This window comes from Monodon monoceros, unplaced genomic scaffold (genome assembly GCF_005190385.1).
Source record: "Monodon monoceros isolate NGI ecotype Baffin Bay Population unplaced genomic scaffold, NGI_Narwhal_1 Super_Scaffold_22, whole genome shotgun sequence".
NCBI lineage: Eukaryota > Metazoa > Chordata > Mammalia > Artiodactyla > Monodontidae > Monodon > Monodon monoceros.
This window is the reverse complement of record NW_021703779.1, coordinates 93,503,041-93,528,723: the sequence shown is the minus strand read 5'-3', so window position 1 is coordinate 93,528,723 and position 25,683 is coordinate 93,503,041. Positions and strand designations below refer to the sequence as shown.

Below are 25,683 nucleotides of genomic sequence, written 5' to 3'. Positions count from 1 at the left end.
TAAGAGCTGTCTATCTTTTGACAGGCAATATTTTTTCTGATTAAAAAGAAACCCTGTTACTGTTCTATAATTATTTTAGTTGCAGTTATCCCAACTCACCCCTCCTTTTAGGCATAGGTTTGCCCTCAAAGTAGAAGTGTCAACAAACCATCAATAAACCTTGCTGTTCCATAGTGGCTTACGGAAAAAGAAGGGAATGCTCCCAGCTCTTCCTGAAATACATTCAAAACAATATTGACTGAGTGCTAGCAAAGTATGCTTGCTTCTCTGGCGCTCAGGAAGTTTATGTCTGACTTTAATTCCAAATGAGCACCCGCCATCAAACCCAGACATTCCAATCCACAACACAGGTTCCAGCACTTTGGCCCTTAGCTGCTGCTTTTTAGTCGCTAGAGATTCTCTTCTTCTGCTTAACTCTCTTCTCTAGACATACAAGCTAACCAGAATTTCCCCGGTTCTATAATAAAAAAGAAGAAGAAACTAACGTGTGTAGTGCTTCAAGTGTGGGGGTAGGGGGAGTAGGGAGCCTCTTAATGTAGACAACAGGTCTGAATTTACACTTCTGCCCTCCCTTCTCTCTGGCCATACACTTTATGCACTCCTAAACATGAGTAGCCAGACTGAAGGCTTTATTATCACCAGTATGTGTTATGTACACAACAGCTATAGCACATTGTAATGATGGACTCCATTTGCAGCAGAAGCAAAATTGAAAAAGAAAATGGGCATACTATAGAGGTATATACTGAACTAATGTCGTTTCTTTTTTGACAGCGTTGCTGGAATGGTAAATCAAAGAATGCCAGGGTGTGTCAGGATTTCAACAAAGTGACCCATGATACTTTTTTTTAGATGGAAAGGAGAAAGGTGGGCAGAATGATAGCATGCTCTTTTCTGGTTGAGCAACCATGCTCAAAGAGGGCTGATGAAGAACTGTTTTTCAATATAGACAGGGTTCTACAAAGGGCTTGCCACAGGGCTTTGTATTTGCTCTAGGCCTTGGTGTGGGAACTTGACGTCATTTGTTCTTGAAGCTCCACAGATGATTCCAATGTGCAACCAAGGAGGAGAACCGCTAGTACAGGATAGGCGGTTCACATACTACCCTAAATACTATTTTAAGCCTTCAGATAATCTCTTCCTGATACCGATAACTGTCTTCCAAAGATCCGGTGTTTGATACGGTTTCACAGGTGCTTAAAGCAAGGGTAGAAAGAGAACACTTAAAGTTCATCTCAACTAGGATAAAGGTCTGGAAAATTACACAGAAAAAGGGCTTCATCCACAGGGTCCAGGAGGGACCTCAACTGGATGTCACTGAGACGTTTCACAAACACCAAAATCCCTCAAAAGCCATTGACAAGAACAGCCCCATTATGTGGAATGCGAAGTTAATAAAGAGGCACTCTCTTAGTGCCGAGGAATAAAAACAACAACAACAAACCAAAGATTTGTTTTATGGAAATGATTGTGCCTCCTTATTTAGAATCAGGTCATTATAATCACAGGTTTATAAAAAGATAACTTCAAATTAACACAAAAGTCGGGGAGATGAGCAGTGTACCAACGTTTGATTTGCATATCCACAGGGAAAGTTAGATTTTAACTCCAGTCACTTTGGCAAACAAAAAGAACAAGGCACTTTATTATTGGAGGCTTCGCTAAAAATGTCCGTGGGTCACAGAACAAGGCATCCAAGGCCAATTACGTTGAGTGCAAAGACTTCAGGCAGTGAGGAACTTGTCTCTTCTCTGTCTCTGCAAGGGTATCAACCTCATAACATCGGCACAGTTAATAACTCTCTGACCTTTAAAAGGCATTTCATGAGCAAATTAGGTCAATTAGTACAGAGCAATTTACATTAAAAAAAAATCCCAACCGCTTTATAACTGGGGGGAGGGGGGGAGTCGCTAATTCCTTGCATCAGTGGTATGTTAACAGGCAATATTTCAAGAGGGTTTGCTCAGTTCCAATGGACGCAACAAAGACACAAAAAAAGCCACAGTGAAATGCAAACAGCCTTCGAATGTACAACCCCAGATTTCACCTTTAACCTCTGCTGCTCAGTGTTACCTGTTCATGGTCATTTATACTAAACTGTGGAGGACTCTCCACTGCTCGAAGGGATGTGAGCATAGTCAGTGTGGAAGGGAAGTTCTTGGGGGAAGTGGGGAATCCGATCTCCCTTCATGAATGGGTAAAAAGTATTCGAAGGATCCTTTCTCACTTTTCTATTGATATATAAATCCCCTCCCCCATTCTCCTTACAATGAGCTACACACTGTGCTAGGTGTTTACATGCATTATTTCATTTAGTTTTCACACTAACTCTGCAGGAGAGATATTGTCCCCATTTTACACACAGGAAACAGGCTTATAAAGGTTTTGAATGACTTGCTGAAGGTCACAGAGATGGCAGGTTGTGGAGCCGAGACCCACCCAGTTTTGCCTGACTCTGTGGGCCAAATGCTTTTCATATCAACATGCTAGCCTTCACTCTACCGCTCTGTCTCCCTTCCACTTCCTTCCTTTTTTTCCTCCTCAAAGCCCAAAGAGGTGGATGAGTGGTGGTCTTGGAAGGATTTTAAAGAAAGAAGGTCTAAGCCAGTTCTCTTTTATACCTCTCCCAAAGTTCTGCGATTTTCAATTTCCCCACACATGGCCTGGTCACCAGGATCCAAGAAAACACAGGCTTCCAACAGGGTCATGGTATATCTTTTTCTGTCCAATCTCTCCAGGGTTTCAGTGACTACATTTTTCAAATTCCAAATCAGGGCATATAGCCGGGAACACTGGCTTTTATTTAAGAGAACGTGAGGACAACATATCTAAAATCAAAACTTAAAAGGTCCTTGTGGCGCCTGGCAGACAGATAGAGGGCCGGCACCATACGGACTCGGTGACTGAGTCATTGGAGGTTGATCACACGTGGAGAGTAAATCTTTGTCAGTGGAATTCAACCGGGTGGTCTTTCTGACGAATCTTTGCGTTACAGCCTTAATGTAGGCTTCCTGAACCTGGTGGCTTGTCAATCTACAAGTACTTATTTAGATACAAGGCTGTGGATCCTAAGAGACAAGCTGTTAGTTATTAGCTCTAATCCTAGGCTAGAAGATGCCCATAAAGATTAAAACTTGTTTCCTTTTTTCTAACGATTAACAGCCTAGCTGAAGAGCGATCAACTGTAATTGGGGAACGAAGAAGGTAATAAATGCATTACTGAGACCACTTGCTTTACAGAGCCATTGATTTAATCCTTAAATTTTGCAGGTTGTAAATTACTCATTAGAAGGCAGAAAGCAAAATAGCCATAATCCGTTTAGTGCCTCCAAACTCCAAAGACTTAGAGGAGGAAATCCATGGAAACAAGAGACCTGATGTGTTCTTTTACTGCTACTTCTTAATGGGCAAAGGTGGTTAAACAATACGGACAAGCCCATGTAATTACCCTGATGCGCTGGTCCACAGGTCAGGGGTGGGCTTGATTCAATTCACGGAGGGCTGACCCACAAATGGTGGGAAAATGCCCCTTCTTTTTCCACTCAGCCGCATCGTACCTCCAGATTGTTTCATGAGACCAGAGCAGTAGCCCATAGCATTCATTAGGGCATTCACTCCTATCTGTTATTTTCTAATCAGTGCCGGGACTAGGACAAGAGGCCAGGTACCAGAGAGAAATTAGAAGGGGGCGAAGAGGAGGCTGTCCCCCTCTCCATACATGGGGAATGCAGCTCCCAATTACAAAATGTTCAACTGCAAAATAACTAGATAATTAGTCTGTAGGTTTCTTTACATGTACAGAAAGCCACATATATTTGGCTTGAATATGGATCTTATAAGCTTAACGTGTAAACACTTAACCATTTACTAATGGTTTTTGTACATACTAAGGGTAAAATTCAATTTTAGACGCTTAGTGGTAATGAAGCAAACAGTATGCAGGATGCCTTTGGCACTGGCACTCTGCACGGGTTTTGAGATCAGAATTTGAATCAGTGCATATTCCCTTTTCTCAATACTGTGATGCCCTTTATATATTGGGTATAGAACATAGCTTCTGGCTCACCTTTAGGCTTTATTCAACAAAACAGCTACTGGCTCACTTTTGTACTGAGCAACCTCTGATTCTGCAGTAGCAAACTGAGTTACCCAACACAAAAGATTTCCATTCATTTTCTACTTGACAGTCTAATAAAAGTTTGTGATGTCACCAGGCAGGTGCTGTGTCTATCTTGTGTTCCATTCACTACCCACCATGCTGCTGTTGCTCAATAAATCATTACTGATAATGAAACAAAATCTAATTTAAAAAATTATAGCTGTTCTGGAAACGTGTTTATTTACTTTGTTAAAGTAATTATAAAGTAAGTGTTTCCTAGATAGATCATTTAACCATGGCGTGTGATAAAAATACTGTTTTCTTCCCACATCTTGCTTTAAAAAAAAAAGCTACATTTTTTTTAACAGCAGAAAGCTATACTAAAGAATTTTAAAGACCCCTGGCATTAGAAATAGCGATATCGAAGCATTTGAAATAACTGTTGAGACATCTTAAGAGAAACAGGAAATAACTCATAGTAATTTTGAAAATTATAACTTGAAGCTTCTAGGTCACTTGTCCCATGAAAGACCCCATTCTGGCCACTTTTAGTGGAGACAAGAAATGACATTTGGCTTTTTCCCATTCCTGGGGATGAAGTACTTGAGTTTTCTTTCGACTTACCCTGAGTGGATTTTCATTAAGGTAAGGGGGTTCACCTTCTACCATTTCAATCGCCATAATCCCCAGAGACCAGATATCAACTTTTGGACCATAAGCTTTTCGAGTCACCACCTCAGGTGCCATCCAATAGGGAGTTCCCACCATAGTGCTTCGTTTACTTTGCTCAGGGGTGATCTGGGCACAGAACCCAAAATCAGCTGCAGAGAAGAAAAGTCAGTTAAAATCAGCTCAAATTATTTTTCTTTTACAAGAGGTCACTTTCAGATATGGCCATACTTTCCTTTAGTTAGACTCTGAGCTTTTACAACTGCCTGGCTCATATCCTTCTGTTACCTGACCTCTCAGCTGGTCCAGATTTTAAACGGGCCTGAAATAACTGACTGATGTGATGTCATTTTTACTAGACCTCAATCTGGTTCCCTCCCCACACTGTTCCCTCTAACTTACGGAATCTTTTAGTTTTCTAATTAGCTATTTGTCATCCAGCAGATGGAAGCCATTAGAAATTCTGAACTATCGAACCCCCTGAATCTGGTCACGATCTACAGGAACACAACATTAGAAAAATTCTTTACCTCAAACTGGGCTGTAAATGCCTTCAAACCCATCACTTTCAATAGCCCTTTACTTCTCAAGATAGACAGTAAAAGAGTAGAAATCCCCTGACACTCTCTCAAATGCCATCTGAACCATAATACCTACTCAATTTAACAGAGCCATCCATCCCAAGGAGAATATTGTCACTCTTTATGTCTCTGTGGATCACTTGGTTTGAGTGCAAGAAATCCAAAGCTTGGAGGCACTATTGAATCAGGAAAAAAAAGTTCTAATTATATCACAAAAATTTGTTTAGATGTGCTTCATTTCTAGATAAATTTTGGGCAAGGGTATAATTTTATGTTGTTGGGTGAAATAAATTACTAAAGGTTTTCAATGCCATTTTGAAATCATGTTACCATTTACATCAGTGATGCAACTTAGCGTTATACATGTGAAAGCTCCCGAATCAGACTTGGACATGAAGAGTGATGGTGTGATAAGTAGCACTAAATCATTAATACAGCCACATGAGCCAATTACTATAATCATACTTTGACTTACTTATCTGGAGGATATGGATTCAGCTTGGTCGTTTACAGATACAGTAAGCGTCTGCATCTGTGGTGTGATTTCATGTAGTAGGTCTGGAGTGGAACCCTGGAATCTGCATTTAAAACAAGTGCCCCAAGCTATTTCTGATGGACCAACCGCCAGGTTTGGGAACCACTTCTAGGCTCTGAAGTGACTATAGGTACTTGTTTGGAAATGGCTTTGCATTGTAATACTAAAAGACGGAAACCACAGGCTAAAGGTTGAAGAATCCCCTGAATATTTTAAGTTTGATTAATTGCATGAATAGGAAATATATGTGTTTGGTGGATATGTGTGCATACTGGGAAGGAGGAAATTTAAGTGAACAATTTAAAATAAAAAAACAACAAAAGACCAGCTGGAAGTATTTGGTTTTGTTTTACTATCATTGATTTTCAAGTTTCAGTGGGTCAGAGTTCCTCCCTGTGTCTATAGAAAACCTCAACGAATGGGGTAGAGGGTAACACCCAAGATGAGACTCCAATGAGTGTTTTTTTTTAATATTGAAAAAATTAATATAATATTAAAATATCCTTCATTTAGCTTGAAACTAGGGATATGCCACTGTTATTGGAAAAGAGGCAGACACTCAGACTCACTGGAGGGCTCCGAGGGAGGTGAAGATTGTACTATGAAAGCAACTACTTTCTGGACTGAGGGAGGACCTTGTTTAAACTGCCTTCTAGAAAATGACTGGATTATAATGTGGTCTATATTATACATGGATTACATTGCACATGCAAGGCAAAATAACTGTCATGTGAAAATTCCCCCCAGTCAGAAAGAAGTTCCATGCCAACATTACTGTTTTCCATATTCACCAAGACTCCAGCATGCAGGCTTAGATATGGCACCTTGTGAATGGCATAATAGAACTCAAAAAGATCCACAGCAAAGCAACTAAAATAAACAAAGGGGCTGGGGAGGGAGGGTTAGGATTTAAATTGGAGTTAGGATCTTCAATTGTTTTTTAGTACACAAGATGTACTATTGCTACTTTGATGTTACAAACATTCTGAATAATCAAAGATAAAAAACTGTCAATCTTGGTGTTCTCATCAACCAGAGAAATGTTCTATTTTCTTACCTCTCTGCAGACGGCTGCTATCTGTCCTTCATCCATACAGGTCTCTGTGACCACATCAGTCAAAGAGCCACCAGCCAAGTATTCCATGACTACCCATAGTTCATCACCCACTAAGTAGCTACAACGAGAGAAGAAAAAGACGTTGACTCAGGCCTAAGGAAGTGGAGACCCTTCTACATTTCCATTAAGAAGGGAACGTGCAGTTAGTCTCTGCATTCGGGCATATTACATAACAAGAGGAAAATATCAATAATGCGTATGAGACACGTCCTTAACATTAGAAGAGAATATGCATGGAAATCGAAGGATCATCAGATAAAAGTGCACCGTGGAAGGAAGGAAAAGAGCAAGGAGGCCTCTGGTGACTGACTACTGTCAATCCTTCCATTGTAAAAAGCTAGTTTCAATGAACAGGATCAGTGAATAGCCCTTTTGGATAACTCAAGCCACAGTGTTGATTTCTTGGACTGAACTGACCCATGGCATACAGTTTTACAGGATAATTTATTCGGATCTCAGCATTATTTTTGATTCTACTCAATTAACTACAGAAATCTTTTCAGGTAGTGGCTGAATCAAAGAGAATCAAAGAGACTCATGTTGGCAATGGATTTACTGGGCTGAGGTCTCTGTTCTGATAGAAGTCAGTTATGACATGCCCATTATCTTTAAGTAGTTATTGAGGGACACAGCCCAAGTGATCAAATATGGAGAGGCAGGTCACCAGAGCAATGTGGGCAAATTCAAACCCCTGGGATCATCTGAAGGCACTTTAGCAGTATGATCAGGTCTCTCTCTTCCCCTGCTCAGCAAGAGAGAGAAATTACAGTGAATGGAATGACCCCAACAATTCTACCCTGCCCCCAGCTTAACATCAGTATGAAGCAAGCCTTTCTATTCAGTGGTGCTCAAACTGCAGTGCCCGTAAGACTCACCTGGGAAGTTTGTTCAAAAGGAAATTTCTCATTAAAATTCTCATTTCATAAAAATGAAATATCTCATTAGTGATGGAGAACAGCCTAGAAATCTGCATTGTTTAGAAATGCAGTTTTTACAAAATTACAAGAGTGAAGTCACTCTGCTGCAGATGGTCCCTAAATGACACTTTATGAAACCCTGATTTCGACTATAAAACCTGACCCTCCTTCGTTTTGCCCCCCTTTTGCCTCCTTCTGTACCACTGGTCTACTTGGCACAAAACACAGAAAGCGAGATCTTAAACTCACTGAGGTTGTAGACCTGGTCTTGTTTCCTTTGTATCCCCTCAGGGTACACAGCACAGTGGTGCTAAACAAACACTTATTGAAACTGAATGAGACAGATGTTAAACCACAACTGAAGAGTTACTGCTGTCTTTAAATGCCTATTAATAACCCACTGCTAATACCACTGATGAAAGAGACATTAATTACCCGGTCTAGGAAAAAGGTTTGAGATTAAAGTGTCAATTCCCTAGACCTCACTGTCAATTCATCACAAAACACCCATGAAAGCAGGGCCATTGTAGTCTGCCTCCTTTACTTAGATAGCCAGAGACTGCACTGACTCCAAACAAACACTTGATGAAACGTTTAAAACACCACAGCTCTCTCCTATATGCAATAGCCTACTTCCTGGCAATAGGGGGTCACAATCCTCAAAAGGAAATTACACAAACTGCTCATGTTTGGAAGCAAGACCATAAAATGTGTCTTCAAATGTTTAATGCGTGGACACAGATAACTGGGTGCAAGTTTAGCAATAGGTCTGATACTCAATATTCTGTAGCATTTGAGAACTATTTGTAGAATGGATGCTAAATGAATAGATCCTAAATAAAAATAATTGGCCAAGAAAATGATATCCCATAAAGAAAACAAGTACATGATGAGAGAAAACACTTACCTATCTAAATAATTAACAATATTGGGGTTCTTATTTTCCCTCATGACCAGAATTTCATTAATAATTAATTCCTTTTTGGGTTGCTGTTGAAGGTTCATCTGCTTTATGGCCACCTGAATAATGATTAAAATGCGAGAATGAATTACCGTCATCTGACTAAACACAAGCATCCATATTTTTTGGAAACAGTGTCAGGCATACAGATCCTTTATTTTACTAAGCTCTTCCTCGATGCCACAAACCCATGCTCCTTTTCTTTGGTCAATCATGAATTCGTCATTCACTTCAGATACTTTGGACACCAGTGAAGTAAACATATGTCAACTCAGTGCTACCCATTTTTTCAGGCACAGATGCCATCGAAGAGGAATTCTGATCAATATGAATAAAGGAAAGTAGAAGTCAGAATTGAATGTTAACACTTACCTCTTGTCCTGTGGCGATGTCTAGCGCTGTATAAACAGTACCTGATGCCCTGTGAAGGTGAAAATGATCAAATGAATAAGCAATCAAAGTGTTATCAATATATTTTATTTGGAATTACATGTAATCATTTTCAGGAGAGGGAAATCAGAAAACTCAAGATTAAGGATGAAGTACAAAAGGAACAACCACTCTGTATAGTAATTGCTCCCCAAACTATCATGATGTATCTCTTTTGGTGGGCCAGGAGCTCCAATCAGATTTTCTGTGTGCCACGGAACTAGGCAGTCATAAATTGAGCAAAATGGCCTTGTTCCTTTCAGGAAACTCCTGGAATATTTTGAACACTCCTTGGATGTTGCACAACCAACCCTGCAGTCCTTGATTAAATACCTTAGGAAAGATTATATCATCTTTTGCTCAGGCAACTGTAAATTAATCTTTGTTTTTAACATATGGACAGAGTGGCTTTTTTCATATATTTCTAATTCTTAAGAATATCTTTGTCTAACAAATTAATCACTCCCAGTACAGGTACTTACTGCACTTACCTGCACTGTAGCTATACAAAGCAACAACAATGTGGCTTTATTGTTGAGCCATTTTTTTCTTTTTGTTAAATTTCGCAACAGCTTCTATGCTTAGGTTTCACTCCAGCCCACTACTGTCTTAAAATCTATCATTCCTTAAGTCTTAGTAGTACTCATGCTTCTATTCTAACTTCAATTACGGGGTTCCCTTGCTTTGAAAATAGAAATTGTCTAGTAAAGCTGAATTCACAGTAACTTCCTGTGAAACACACATGCATTCTGAACCACCTCCTTACCCCATCCCCATGAAAAAGGAAAAGCCTAGTCAATTGCATTGAAACATTTGTGGTGAATAAAGGAATTAGGATAGAGATCAGTTCTATGATTCAGCAGGCATTGTAATGCTGCTACAGTTAAGATCTAAACTTTCTGGTAATTGCTGTTTCTCCTTTGCTTTCTATTTTTCTCCCTTGCTGTTTTGTTTTCTGAGTCCAGGAAGTCTTTCCTTATGTCACCCATTTCCTTGTTATTCTTCTCCCTTCTCCCTGGATCGGCCAAACTACTTCTCACAGGCCTAGGAAGTTTACGTTACCTGCTCCTAGGGAATAAAATGGACGGCGTAGTAGAAGGAATATTTGACGGCTAACAGAGATCTGAGTTCTAATGTTTGCCCTAATATCAACAAGCTATATGATCTTGAGGTAGTCACTTCCCCTTTCTGGGTTTCAGTCCCCTCACTTGGAATATAGTGATCACAGTAACAGTAAACGTGTGTCGAGCGTGTTGTGCGTGTCAGGTACTACACTAAGAACTTAATCTTATGCAATCCTTACCATGTTTCTGTGAGGCAAGTGCTTTTACCCCCATGTTACACATGAGGAACCTGAGGCTCAAAGAGGTTAAGTAATCTGCCCAAGGTTATATAGTTTAAAATCCAAGTCCATCTGACTCTCTGGCCTATAAAATACAGGAAAGGGGCTACTTCATTTGTAAGGTTCTTTTATTTCACGGTCTAGAATCTAAGAACTCTACTGTCCTCCTCACTGGGTGTGGGTATTTAAATATCTTTTGGAATGAGAGTGAAAAATCACACTTACTTAACAGATGCTACCTAAATTTGGTAATTTCAGACATTCCTTAGGATTGAGGCTTATATTAAACAAATCAGTCTCAATTTTATGTTTGAGATTCTGGGTTCAGAGCACATATTTGGTGCTCAAGAAGTATTTGTTCAACGAACAAACTAATAAAAGTCTTTGCAAGCAAACATGTAATTGAAGTAAAACCGTTCCTTTCTGTGAAGGAAACATTTCTTCTACTTAAATCTACAGATAAGCTATCAGACATTCCTGATTTCAGGGGCCAGTTTGTGATTTGTCCTTCTGAATTCAGAATTGCCTGGGTTCAAAGGAACAGATCACCTCAACCTGGTGTGTATTTCAGCTGCATTAAGCCCTGAGCAACTACTTAAATCTATTTGCAGAATGATTCAAAAATGCCTTTACTTGGTTTATTCCTATATCTGTAGCCAACTTGCACAATTCCTTCAGAGGCACAAAAAAGTGATGGCATCTGCAAAATGAGCACCTATCTCATTGGGCTACAGAGAATCGAATGGCACAATTTATATAAGCATTTAGCCTTGTGCCCAGATCAGAGCTGATACTCAATAGGGTAACTGCTATTTAAAAAATTTTTAAATTTTATGTTGAAGTACAGTTGATTTACAATGTTCTGTGAGTTTCAGGCGTACAGCAAAGTGATTCAGTTATACATATGCATGTATCTATTCTTTTTCAGATTCTTTCCCCATATAGGTTATTACAGAATATTGAGTAGAGTTCCCTGTGCTCTACAGTAGGTCCTTGTTGATTATCTATTTTATATACAGTAGTGTGTATGTCAATCCCAAACTCCTAAAGGTGGGGGGGGGAGATGGCAACTGCTATTATTATCATTTGTCGCTGCCACTGCTGTTATTGGTTTCACAGTAAAGGATGACATTTACTGAGTCGTTAGTTGGCCCTTCCCAATCTCCCAGCCAAAACATCCTTGCTAGTGTCTGCCCCTATTTTCAAAAAGGACAAAGGCCAAAGCTGACCTATTTGAACACTTTTTGGAGCTCCTCCGTCCTTTTTCCCCCCCGTTAGAAAAGTGGTTTTGCCTTTTTCTTTAAGTACGGAATGTCTTTATCAAATGAAGCCGCACGCAGAAACCCTCAATATAAAATGGGAGCTGTTCAAGTTAAAGCTAGGGCGGGAAGCTCTAAATTCCTGCCCAAGTGGCCTTCCCCTTATTCAACCCCTCTGCCCCCCGCCCCCAAGTCCATTTCCACTGGCCTAGGAGCTAAAATTGCGATTGACTTAGAGTACAGGGGGGATTAGTCTTTAGCATCTCCAGAGCTTTACCTTTTTTACTCCCTTAAAATTGTTAGAGTACTAACCCTGGAATCCCAATAGCCAGGGTTTTATGGCATTCTGTGGTATAGAATTGCCACAAATCCCCACTCCACAGGAGTTTAAAGACCCTGAAACTCTAGAACATAGGTTATTAACTCAAAAACGAGCTTTTCTCCTCACTTCCCCTTCCTCCACCTTATTGCATATATGCCCTTGTTGGGTGGGAACCATTTCCCCCTTCCCCCCAACTCTTGTTCCCAGTCTTATAATGGTGATATCCTCCCCTAGCCCACTTCGCACCGCCTATCCCCACACCAAACATGTTGTTAGGCATTTGGAATTCACTCCTCTGACCAATAAGGTATTGATTGGCCCGACTTCCAGCCTATGTAGAATCCTCAACACAAATGCACAAACTCAGGTACGAATCTGCAGAGTAGAACTTAGTGTCAGCACTCCTAGCACTTCTCTGCACCCCAGTTCTGATGCCTGTCCATATTTCAGCAATTTAAGATTCAACTGGTATAAATGTGAATCTCTCTCATTCTCTTATTCACCTACTAAAGCACTTTTTGGCCGCTGAGGGGTTAAGGAAGTAGGCTTCGTCCCCATCTACTCAAACCTCCCTGGGTTCAAATCCTCCACCCAATTCCTAGTTGTGTGATCCTGGGTAAATAATTTAACCTCTCTGTGGCTCAGGATTAAAGGAGGATTAAATGTGTACAGTGTTTAAAACCAGTTCTGGCATATACTAATTGCCTAACAATAATAATACTTATCATTATTATTAGGTTAATTGCTACCTAATATATTCATTAAGTTCCCAAATTGCAATCTGTGGATCACTATAAATCTTTTTAAGTATCTGGGAGTTTCCAAGATATCTTGGTGTTTCAAATTCATAACAGAAATTTGATATTTACCTAAGGTGAAGCTAATGAAAATATCACATATATTTCCTTTTAGCTAGAATTATATCAACTTGTGATTACAATACATATCTCACGCTGGTCAAATTCTCTAAGTAGCAGTTATATGTTTTTTGTTTTCGTTTTTTTGCTTAATAAAGTATGGGAAGTAAACTATAATAAAATATAGTTTAATAGTTATTATTATTCACAATGTGGAGTTCACAAAGACAAATAATTGTGTACTCCCAAAGAAACAGTCTTTGAGCCAACAAGATGCCACAGTAATTCCCAAAAGACAAGTTTTGCTACAGCTGGGGTATGTTGAAGGATCTCAATGGGTATCTTTATAAAATCTGTCAGTCACTTTAATAGAAAAAAGTCAGTATCATGCAGCACTTTAGGCAGTAAGGATGGCAGAAATCAAACAAAGATGGCAGTTAAAACGAATTCTCTGGTGTATTGGGGATGGTGTGCTAAAATGGTCAAGACTGTCAATTTGATTTTTATGCCATTTAATTACATTGATCCCTTTTATCCTTCACCGCGGGCTGCTCATTGCGGTGGCTTCTCTCGTTGCGGAGCATGGGCTCTAGGCGCTCGGGCTTCAGCAGTTGTGGCACGTGGGCTCAGCAGTTGTGGTGCACGGGCCTAGTTGCTCTGCGGCATGTGGGATCTTCCTGGACCAGGGCTCGAACCCGTGTCCCCTGCATTGGCAGGTGGATGCTTAACCACTGCGCCACCAGGGAAGTCCTTCATTGTAGTTATACTGAAGCCAAATTACTATAGGGAGAACATTTGTTTATGATGGGGACTTTGTTTATTCCAAACCTCAGTCCTTCAGATGGTATAAAGAAATCATGCCTTATCAGGACTCAAGGGAATATAGAGATCATCCAGTTTAATCCCCTCACTACAGATGAAAAATCTGAAGCACAGAGAGCTGGGGGGTATGCCCAAGAGGACACAGCTAGTAAGTAACAAAAACCTCACTTTGAGCAAGAGATCTTTTGGTGAACCTAGGAATTCAAGTATTCAATTCAATTCAACCGTAGTTCAGTGAACTATGATTCAAGAATATTAAACCAACAGATTGCTCAACCGTTGGGCCTCATCTACAGTGTGATGTGTACTGCTGGGTTCTTGGCATCACATTAGATGCTTTATCAACAGTTTCTCCCTGACCTGGCCAAGCACTTAATATTCAAATGGAAACACTGGCATCTAGCCTAAAGGGTCCAGAAAGAAACAAAACAATTCACTATTTCTCCCTTTTCCTCCCAAGACAAGTCAGTTTAATTATCAGTAATCTTCATCAGGTTTTGATGTTTCCTGCTCAGAGCCAATGTCAAGCCATGATCATGAGTAGTTGCCAAAGCAGCAACATGGTAGGACTTATAATTTAGATAAATCTGATTTCAGCATAGAAATACTGATAGATTAGAGGAGGGAAAGAAGGGCAGGCCAGTGGGGCTAGGAAGAAGCTCATGGTCTGGGAGAAAAAGGAAAGGGCAACAGGACTAGAGGGCTCAACGGGGTCCGAGGAGAGCCTCATGGGAATAAGAGTGAGAGAGCCAGAAGGATAGGGCATTATTCAAGTTTAAGGTTTCCTAAGTATAAATCTGGTGCTAATGAGATCACAGTCAGGGATTTAATCCACATTTAGGTTGGTTATTTTTTACATCTACTTTGACTTCTACTGCTGCTGCTGCTAGAAAAGGTTGTATCATTTATTGAGCCTTTCTGCCTTCTCTATGTAAATGCCATGAGCTCACTTAATGCTCACCCTATACAACCCTGTGAGGTCAATTCTATTATCTTCCTTTTACAGATGGGGAAAGTGGAACTGGGAAATGGTAAGTAGCTTGCCCAAGGTTACACAGTTAGAGTCAGCAGCTGAGCTCAAAAATCCATTGGTTTAATGTAAAATAGATAGCTAGTGGGAAGCAGCCGCATAGCACAGGGAGATCAGCTCCGTGCTTTGTGACCACCTAGAGGGGTGGGATAGGGAGGGTGTGAGGGAGATGCAAGAGGGAGGGGATATGGGGATATATGTATACATATAGCTGATTCACTTTGTTATACAGCAGAAACTAACACACCAGTGTAAAGCAATTATACTCCAATAAAGATGTTAAAAAAATATACTAGTACAATTAGAAAATACAGGAGAACTTTTAAGTAATAAAATTAATAAATTAAAAAAAACCCAATATACTGTAAAAAAAAAAAAAAGCATTGGTTCGACTCCACATCCCATGCTCTTTTTTCGTCTGCAGCTTTCATTTTTAAATTTATTTTTGTATTTTTAAAATTTTTTTAATTAAACAAGTTTTTTAAACATCTTTATTGGAGTATAATTGCTTTACAATGGTGTGTTAGTTTCTGCTTTATAACAAAGTAAATCAGTTATACATATACATATGTTCCCATATCTCTTCCCTCTTGCGTCTCCCTCCCTCCCACCCTCCCTATCCCACCCCTCTAGGTGGTCACAAAGCACCGAGCTGATCTCCCTGTGCTATGCGGCTGCTTCCCACTAGCTATCTACCTTACGTTTGGTAGTGTATATATGTCCATGCCACTCTCTCACTTTGTCACAGCTTACCCTTCCCCCTCCCCATATCCTCAAGTCCATTCTCTAGTAGATCTGTGTCTTTATTCCCATCTTGCCCCTAGGTTCTTCATGACCATTTTTTTCCCCTTAGATTCTACATAAATGTGTTAGCATATGGTATTTGTTTTTCTCTTTCTGACTTACTTCACTCTGTGTGACAGACTCTAGGTCCATCCACCTCACTACAAATAACTCAATTTCGTTTCTTTTTATGGCTGAGTAATATTCCATTGTATATATGTGCCACATCTTCTTTATCCACTCATCTGTAGATGGACACTTAGGTTGCTTCCATGTCCTGGCTATTGTAAATAGAGCTGCAATGAACATATTGGTACATTACTTTTTTTGAATTATGGTTTTCTCAGGGTATATGCCCAGTAGTGGGATTGCTGGGTCCTATGGTAGTTCTATTTGTAGTTTTTTAAGGAACCTCCATCCTGTTCTCCATAGTGGTTGTATCAATTTACATTCCCACCAACAGTGCAAGAGTGTTTCCTTTTCTCCACACCTTCTCCAGCATTTATTGTTTCTAGATTTTTTGATGATGGCCATTCTGACCGGTGTGAGATGATATCTCATTGTAGTTTTGATTTGCATTTCTCTAATGATTAATGATGTTGAGCATCATTTCATGTGTTTGTTGGCAATCTGTGTATCTTCTTTGGAGAAGTGTCTATTTAGGTCTTCTGCCCATTTTTGGATTGGGTTGTTTGTTTTTTTGTTATTGAGCTGCATGAGCTGCTTGTAAATTTTGGAGATTAATCTTTTGTCAGTTGCTTCATTTGCAAATATTTTCTCCCATTCTGAAGGTTGTCTTTTGGTCTTGTTTACGGTTTCCTTTGCTGTGCAAAAGCTTTGAAGTTTCATTAGGTCCCATTTGTTTATTTATTTTTTTATTTCCATATCTCTAGGAGGTGGGTCAAAAAGGATGTTGCTGTGATTTATGTCATAGAGTGTCCTGCCTATGTTTTCCTCTAAGAGTTTGATAGTTTCTGGCCTTACATTTAGGTCTCTAATCCATTTTGAGCTTATTTTTGTGTATGGTGTTAGGGAGTGTTCTAATCTCATACTTTTACATGTAGCTGTCCAGTTTTCCCAGCACCACTTATTGAAGAGGCTATATTTTCTCCACTGTATATTTTTGAGCCCATGCTCTTAACCACCATTTCATGTTCTGTTATAGATCTTTAGCATTTTTACAGCAATGCTAAGTGCTAAGTGCAACTGTGGTACTACTTCCCAAAGCCCACGTTTGTATCTACTATGCTAAGCCACCTCCCTAAAATATTTCTCTTGCCTCTAATTTTCTATTCGCTTAGTCCATGTGCCCCCTTGTGAACCATTTAGTTTGTCCCTGGGCACGATCAGTCTGATTCCTTTGGCATAACCATACAAGATGGTTCTTCCGTTTTCTGAATCAATTAAGATTGGTCACGTGGCCAAGAGTGAAGTGGACCCAGAATTAGTGCTTAGGACTGGACTTTATCTTCTGCCGAGTATTTAAGATACAATTACTCCTTGTAGGCCCCTATGTAGAAACTGTCTCACTGTATTAATTCACTTGATATAAAAATATACAGATATATTTTTCAATGCTACCATACATTTACTTGTTTTGTTGAGACATATGTCCTGTAGGGCTCCGGAATGGTGAGGAACAGCGTTAGTACTACTTGCAATAACTCTGCCAGAAAGGGAAAGATTCAGAGTGTTTTCTATAATTTGCCACTCAATTAAAAACTATCGGGCTTCCCTGGTGGCGCAGTGGTTGACGGTCCGCCTGCCGATGCAGGGGACGAGGGTTCGTGCCCCGGTCCGGGAAGATCCCACATGGCGCGGAGCGGCTGGGCCCGTGAGCCATGGCCGCTGAGCCTGTGCGTCCGGAGCCTGTGCTCCGCAACGGGAGAGGCCACAACAGTGAGAGGTCCGTGTAACGCAAAAAACAAAACAAAACAAACCAAAAACAAACCAAAAAAAACTATCACTAAATTAAAAACAATAAAATTGCACAAAAAATCATGTTATCTAAGTCCCTTTCTAAGTACGCAGAATGTAGCGAGGGCCAGGGGGTACAGTTTTTAATTACTAGGATTATAAATAGTAACAGGGAATTTTTTGTTCTTTAGCTAGGGCATGACCTTTCCCAGAGTATTCATGATCATCTAATTTTAAATAGAGCTGTAACACATTATGGGTGTGGTGCCAGGGAGCTCAGTGGATTATAGTCCAGTGATAATGAGGCCACATTTACAGGCCTTAATCCCTGGAAAGGCCAGCTAACTCTCAACTACTCAGTCCGACATTAAGTCTAAGCAGCTGTTTCCCAGTGTGTGCCACTGGTTTCAAGAGGGCCTAGACAGGAAAGGGGGGCGGGTGGCTTAATACAAGCTCATTACTATGGCTGGAAAAAACAACTTGAAGTGCAAACTCTGCTAATGGTGGTTGATTGAGTGGCATCATCTTTCTTTACAAGGGACAGCACACAACACAGGGCATTTAAGAGCATTAAGTAGAACAAAGAGCATCTTCCATTGCTCCATAAACATTGTTCTTCACAAATGCTAATGTATTTCCAATCCCCTTCATCACAAAGCCTATTATGAAGCTCAGACTACATCTATTTAGTGCCTCATAGCTGTGTTCTACCTTGTACGGCCCAAAATAGATCTGATGAGGAAGCAAATACTTTTGGGGTGGGTGGTCTCGCCCAAAGAATCGCTTCTGTAAGCACTCTAGACACCACTTCTGCTCTTGCCCACAGTTTCTTGAGCAAAGAAAAACAAGTCAGAGCACTTTATTCTCAGCACTTATCCCTGAGTTCTATGCTGTACACTACTTTGTCAGATTTGCAAAACAAGCTGTTATTCATCAAGTCCTTTAAGAAACAAGTTTCAAAAATATTCATCTTCCATATGGGAACGTCATGTTAGAGTTAAGAAAAAGAGGGCTCCTCACTGAGTAGCAGAGATAAGTCTGAAAAATACCTAACATGATATATTTACTTTCTCAAGCATTAAAACTAAAATTAATTTAGAGGGATGGGGATTGGGGGCTTCCAAAAAATGTTTGTTTGCCATTACTGATGAGTTGGTCATATCATCATTCTACATAATGATACGATTGGCAAAGACCCAGATGTTAGATAAAAATTCCTTTGGTCGGATACATACCTTTATGCATAGGAGGAAAATGATTTCAAGAAATGCTCCCACTGTCAGTTGCTGACAAATTTAGCTGCTTGGCTGATCTAATCTATACGAAGAGATACTACATGCAACAAAAGATACTTTGGCGTAATACAAACATGGGCTATATTGACGAATGGATTCTTCAGGATAGCCTTTTGTTTTGACACATAACTTCTTGTTAGAATTCCTTTCTTAAACACCTTCCCCTTTGAAGATCAGTGTGGGGACAGTTTTTATTATAGTACTAAAATCCCACATATTTGAACACGGTTGTGTTGGCGAGAGTGTGGACAAACAGGCACCCTCAAACATTGCTGGTGGGAGTGTTAAATGGAACAACCTCTATGGAGGGCAACTTGGAAATGAAAAATGCACATATCCTTTAATGTAACAATTCCACTTTTAGGAATTTATCCTAATGATAAATTCGCATATGTATGAAATGGCTTGTCAGGATCTTCACTGAAGCCTTGTTTATAGCAGCAAAATATTGGAAACAAACTAAATGTCTACCGATGGGGGCCTAATTAAATAAAGTATGGTACATCCAAACAACAAAACACTGTGCCTCTGTTAAAAAGAATGAGGTATGAACATGGAACCATCTCTAAGACATAGGCACATAATAGAAAAGGAGATATATAATGTTTTAACATTTGTGTTAAAAATACATGCATCGTGCGCGCGTGCGTGCGCGCACACACACACACACACAAGGAGAAATGTACCATGTATACCCAAATACAAGGTAAGGGGCTCTCCCCCAATTTTTTCCTCAGGAGAAAAAGGGAATTGCCTTGTATTCAAATCCTTATAAAATCGCTCATGTAATGTAGTAATTCTCCATATCCATTTATTTTTATCCATAAAGTATGGTTTAGGAGAGATACATTAGGTTGAAATAGTCTCAATCGATGCTAGTTTTGGACTCTCATAAAGAGTATCTGTCAGAATTGGAAAGAAATGATGTAAATAAATTATTTCTAAAGGTATGATCTCATAACTGCAGGTGTTAGATATCATAAACAAGCTTTTTAAAGGTCACTTTCAAATTAATGCACTGAAAAGGGCTCCCAGTAGCCAAAGATGGGACAGTTTGACCATCAAAAACAATAATAAATGAGATTAATTGAAACAAATTGAAAACATAAAAAACGCATGAGTTTATAAAGATATTTTTTTAAATAAAAGAGAATGCCTTCTTCTCCCACTTAAAAAAAATCAAAACACCTTTCATTGGACACTTTTGGAAGTAGCTTGGGTACCAACATCTTACACTGAAAACGGGCAATTTAAAAATTAAGCATTTATCTTGATTTCCCTGTATGAACTATATTTCAGGGTAATCAAAGACTCCCTAAAATACAAAAGTATTTTAACTGGTAAGTGTAGAAGGAATGATAGAATTAGAAAATTGCCATTCTGTTAACCCCTCATGAAATAATTGATCTGGGCGATAACCATCAATAGATGAAATCATTAGACGAAAGGCTGATGACAACTTTGCAGTGGAGGGGACAATCACCCACTGAATCTTCTGATCAATCTACTCATCACTAAAATATGGGACAATTAGACACTGTACCGCCTGATACAATATAATATGAAACATATAGCACCACCACCTATGAAGAAACCTTGCCAAAAATTGAACCTCAGCCTAATTAAGCTTCTAGATCTAACTGCCATTTATAGGAAATACAGGAAACATGGGAGCAAGATAAATGGCATCAAATGAAACTAATAGACAAATCCAGAAAGTGTATATTCTACAAGATGCTGATGAGTTTCTTCAGTACGTCAGTGGTAGTGGTAAAAGAAGGCGGATGCTTTAGAGTACAGAGACTTAAGAGACACAACCAAATGTGATATGCGAATCTTTTTTGGATGCTGATTTGAACAAATCAACTATACAAACTGCATTTTTGAGACAACTGGACAACTCTGATTATCGACTGGGTGTTAGAGGTTAAATTTTTATATATATGCGTTATATTTTTATTTATTTATTTATTTATTTTTACATCTTTATTGGAGTATAATTGCTCTACAATGGTGTGTTAGTTTCTGCTTTATAACAAAGTGAATCAGTTATACATATACATATGTTCCCATATCTCTTCCCTCTTGCGTTATAACGGCATCGTGATTATATTAAAAACATTGATAAATGTTGAATTTGGGTCATAAGAATATGGGAGGTCCTATACTATTTTCTCTACTCTTGTGTAAGTCTGAACATTTGTAACAGAATCTTTAAAAAGTGATATAGTAGAAAGTTACGTTGTGAAGATTTAAATATACACCTACAGGACAGATTTGGAAAACAATCATCTGAATGTTGTATAAATGGGTAATTGTAACTAGGAATAAAATATCCAGGCACAGAATCATATGTAGATTAAAAAATATTTTATCTCAAAGATCTTAGAGGGAAGTCAGATGATGTACTTAGCTAACTGCTGGGGGACTCAAAAAGGGGCTCTGGGATTACAAAAACAATACAGATGCAGAGGCAGGTTTTGAAATATACCGCTCGTGAAATGTGAGAGTAGAAAAATCTCTCCTAATTTATACATGATTTTATACAATGTGTGGTTTTAAATATGTAAATAAGGGTGAATTAACAAGTTAAACATCACAAGTAGACATTCACCATTTATTCATATATCTGAGAGTTTGTGCATTTAGGTGAGTTAAAACACAGTGCATCACCTAATATTTGAGCATACATGGTATGTGTGAGCGCACTTGCACACGTGTGTATGTGTGTGTGTTTGTAGGTCCGTGTATGTGCGCAGAGATTCTATGAAAATATTACATACGAAACCAGAAACATCTTTTTGGAAGTTTCCTTTGTGCAGGGTAACTGGGAGGCTGAGGGAAAAGGGTTGGAGGGACACTTACTTTTCACTGTCTACTCCTCTGTACCTTCTGAACGTTATACCATGTCCAAGTATTATCTACTTAAAAGAATTAAACTCAAACAAACAAACAAATAAAACACCCCACAGTATTGCTTGTATCTCTCAATTTGTTCCATAACACAGCCCCAACTGATCTTTCTAGCATTATTTCCTGTTAATTTCCCTGCCAAACTGTACCTTTGGCTGTCTATAGAATTGGAATTCTTGATTTAATTCTTCTGGTCTTTTTGATACTCATTCATCCAATACTTGCTGAGTATTTACTCTATGCCAGACATCGTTGCACGCCCTAGGGATATCAAAATGAATGAAACCTACAGTCTGAAGTGAGTTTTCATTTGGTTTTCTTCAACGGAAACTTCCCATAATCCCAATTTGTTAAATCCCACGCCTTCTCAAATCACTATTCAAACGCACCCTCCTTGAAGAGTTCTTCATCATATCTCCTCCATGGCTATAAATGATCTGTCCCCATAGCTTTTTTTTTTTTTTTTTTTTTGGTTACACGGGGCCTCTCACCGCTGCGGCTTCTCCCGTCGCGGAGCACAGGCTCCAGACGCGCAGGCTCAGCGGCCATGGCTCACGGGCCCAGCCGCTGCGCGGCATGTAGGATCTTCCCGGACCAGGGCACGAACCCGCGTCCCCTGCATCGGCAGGCGGACTCTCAACCACTGCGCCACCAGGGAAGCCACCCCATAGCTCTTTATAATTACATTACATTACTTACTGTATTTTGCTCTATATAATAATAGTAACTGTGGGTGTGACTTTTACCCCTAAAAATAACTTACCGTTTATGGAGTCCTTCACTATGTGCCATGTACTGTGCAAAGCACTTTAAATACCTTCTCTCATTCATTTCTCACAACCTTATGAGGTATGTGAATTTTGCTTACAATGACAGAAAACTGGTGCTTAAAGAAACTAAATAACTTGCCCACAGCCTTCTGATTTCAGAATCTGGACTCTGTCTTTCTCTTCAAATTTCCCCAAAATTCTCCCTTTATTCCATCATGGTTTTCAAAGTTTCAAGCAATTTTACATGTCTAGACAAGCTAAGATATAAGTGGTGTAGACATGCCTGTATGGATCAAAGCTGTAGGACTCAGGACATACACAGAAAAGATGAGTTAGGGCTGGGGTAGCCAGAGCGAGAGATTCATGGGGGAGATGACAGTGAAGATTAGTGTGTGGATAAGTATGGGGGGAAAGGTACACGCATCTGGGAGCAGGGCGGACCTGCTTATTTCTCGATACAACTTTCCGTTTCTCCCCGTCAAATGTTCAGAACCTGGTTCTTAACTACTACTCGGCACTACACATAGTAGGCCCTCAACAAAAGTTCGCTGAAGGAAACACGTTATTTGTTAAACTGGATCCAAACCATTTCCTCTGAGCTGCTTCCTCAAAAATATTTGTTTTATTATAATGTTGAAGAGAAAACAAATGGAAACCTCAAAGAGAGAAAGAGTCTGTTGTTCAGTGCATTCTCATTTAAGGAAAGACCTTAAAATGAATTCAAATATATTAATGAGAAATATGTTCGGACAGCTGCCAATGTTCGTGAATTCAGCCCTCTGTTACATAGCTACTGCTTACTCAGGAATTACACAGGTTTGCCAATGATGGCTGTTGACTGAAAATAAATATTTAATTTTGCTGTCTCACCCTGCCTCATTTATTAAACAAGTTCTTTTATATAACTATCCTAAAGAGTGAAGATTCTTTAAGTCTCCACCAGATGTATTTCTGACAAACTCATATTGTCAAGTTAAGGATATTTTGGGGGGTACCAGTCCCTTTTTCTTTCTTTCTGTTTTTTTTAAAACTTTACATACATCTGCTCAAAATATTTAGATTTGGTGGCCACGTACAGAACACTTTTCACAGCAAACCTGATGAAATAATGCCATTTTTAGCTTTCCACTCACAGCTATGGCCTCAAATGATTAGACATGCAATTCTGAATTTGATTTATGGAAAATGGAGCCCAATTCTCTGGCCCCAGGCCTGAATGCTGGGATGGCAGAAACCCATGCTGGAAAAATTTTGTTTTCCAAGTAGATGAGGGTGATTAATGGAGAGGTTCCTCTCAAATCCAGCTCCCAAGAGTAAGCTGCTGTGCTCCAGGGAGCTAAAAATGGAATACTGGGGCTGATTATTCCTAGCTCCAAATGATTACGGACATAGGTTTGAATGTCACCATCAATGAAAAGAAAAAAAAAACTCTATAAATTGAGAGTAGAGACTAGTTTATCTAACTTGGTCAATAATTCATGGGAAAATCCATTGAGAGCAATTTAAGTAAAAGAAAAATTAATTTAAGTGGGTTCTTTTCTGGTCTAGAAAGAAATAAAACAATATTTTGCTCATCCCTTTAAAAATTAAGAACAGGGAACAAAAATCTACCAAAAATGAAAAAAAAATAATTCGTTAATTAAATAATTGATAGAGTTACAGTAGATAAATAGATTTAAGTTACTAGCTTATACCTTAAAAAGCTACATAATTACATCTTGATTTTATGACCATTTTGGTTGGGTGTGTGTGTGAAAATGGGCAGAAGGTGAAGCCAACATGGATGAAAAAGACAGACATGCAGCACACACAAATACCCAAAGGAGAACAAAATCAGATGTGGTGAGGCTGATCTAGTGATTATGAGAAACAGTTAAAGACACACTGCAAAAAACAGAGACAGAAAGAGCAAGATACACATGTATATACTCATGAAAAGACAGAGGACAGAGGAAAGGGAGAGCTAGAAAGACAAACATTTTCATTAGTTCAACAAATATTTATTGAGGCAAAAACAGATCCAGAGAGATGGGGGAAGCAGACAGGGGAAGCTCTGTAAATCCCTGAGCTTGGCCAAATGAACTCTGACTGTTGATCGAAACTGTACAAAATTGTTTTGGGGGGATCCACCAAGTACAACAGCACTATGCTAGACAGTAAAGGCGACAAAAGGATAAATCAAAAAGACTCCCCACCCTCTAAGGGTTTATTTAAAAGTTGAAGGGGGTCTATGAGTGAACTCTCTGCTGGTTTCATCATTCTTGAAAATGATGAACTTGCTGGGAATATAAAAGAGAACTTTCCGCAGCGGCGAGCAGGATTTCTCCTTTGATTTTTCATTTTAGATTATAAAGGCTTTACAAAGGTATGCAGAAATAGAGAACTTTCCTTTTGCACCTTCAGAGGTCAGAAGCATAAATAACAACCAGGAGGGGAAATCTCTTTGGTATGCCAAGTTGTTTGGCAGCCTAATCTTTGTTCTTGGAGGAATCAGTCTTGCTTCATTACCTAGTATCTGGGAGATATTTGAAACCATCTCTTACTTTTTTTTCTTTTCTAAATGTAATGATATTTTTGGCTCAGTTGGGTCTAAGTGAGAATGAGCAATCAAAACAAAATTATAACATTTTCCGCTCCCCAAAAGACAACTCCGAATATAAAAACACTTTATGAATAAATAAATAGCTCCCATTTAAACCTACAACTAGGGCCGTGTTTGTCCATTAGACATATAATGTGAACCATATTTTATATTTGGGGGAAACTCTATTTTCAAAAGCTCAAAAGGTGAAATTAATTTTAATAATATATTTTATTTAAAACAATGTATGTAAAATATTTCAGCATGTAACCAATATAACATTTATTAATATGATATTTTGCATTGTTTATTTCATAGTAACTTTTGGAAATCAGGTGCATGTTTTATACTTGTAGCCACATGGCTACCATATTGGACAGCAAAGATCTGGAATGCTACTTCTCTATGGATTGTGTATCACTTCCTATTGTTAGCTCCATCAAAGATCCAACTAGATTAAACTAAAATCTAAAAGGTAATTTTT

At 39.1% G+C, this 25,683-nt stretch overlaps 1 protein-coding gene across 2 annotated transcripts in view; it reads right to left on the bottom strand.

Annotated features, from left to right (window-relative positions):
* The window catches only part of PAK3 (p21 (RAC1) activated kinase 3), a 108,794-nt gene that overhangs the window by 14,395 nt on the left and 68,716 nt on the right, over positions 1 to 25,683 (bottom strand). For both annotated transcript variants that reach the window (XM_029241515.1, XM_029241516.1), the window contains 5 exons: positions 9,252 to 9,300; positions 8,826 to 8,938; positions 6,942 to 7,059; positions 5,426 to 5,525; positions 4,724 to 4,920 (listed from right to left, as the gene is read on the bottom strand). In XM_029241515.1, coding sequence (XP_029097348.1) covers positions 4,724 to 4,920; positions 5,426 to 5,525; positions 6,942 to 7,059; positions 8,826 to 8,938; positions 9,252 to 9,300 — 577 coding nt within the window. The remainder of the gene's footprint in view (positions 1 to 4,723; positions 4,921 to 5,425; positions 5,526 to 6,941; positions 7,060 to 8,825; positions 8,939 to 9,251; positions 9,301 to 25,683) is intronic.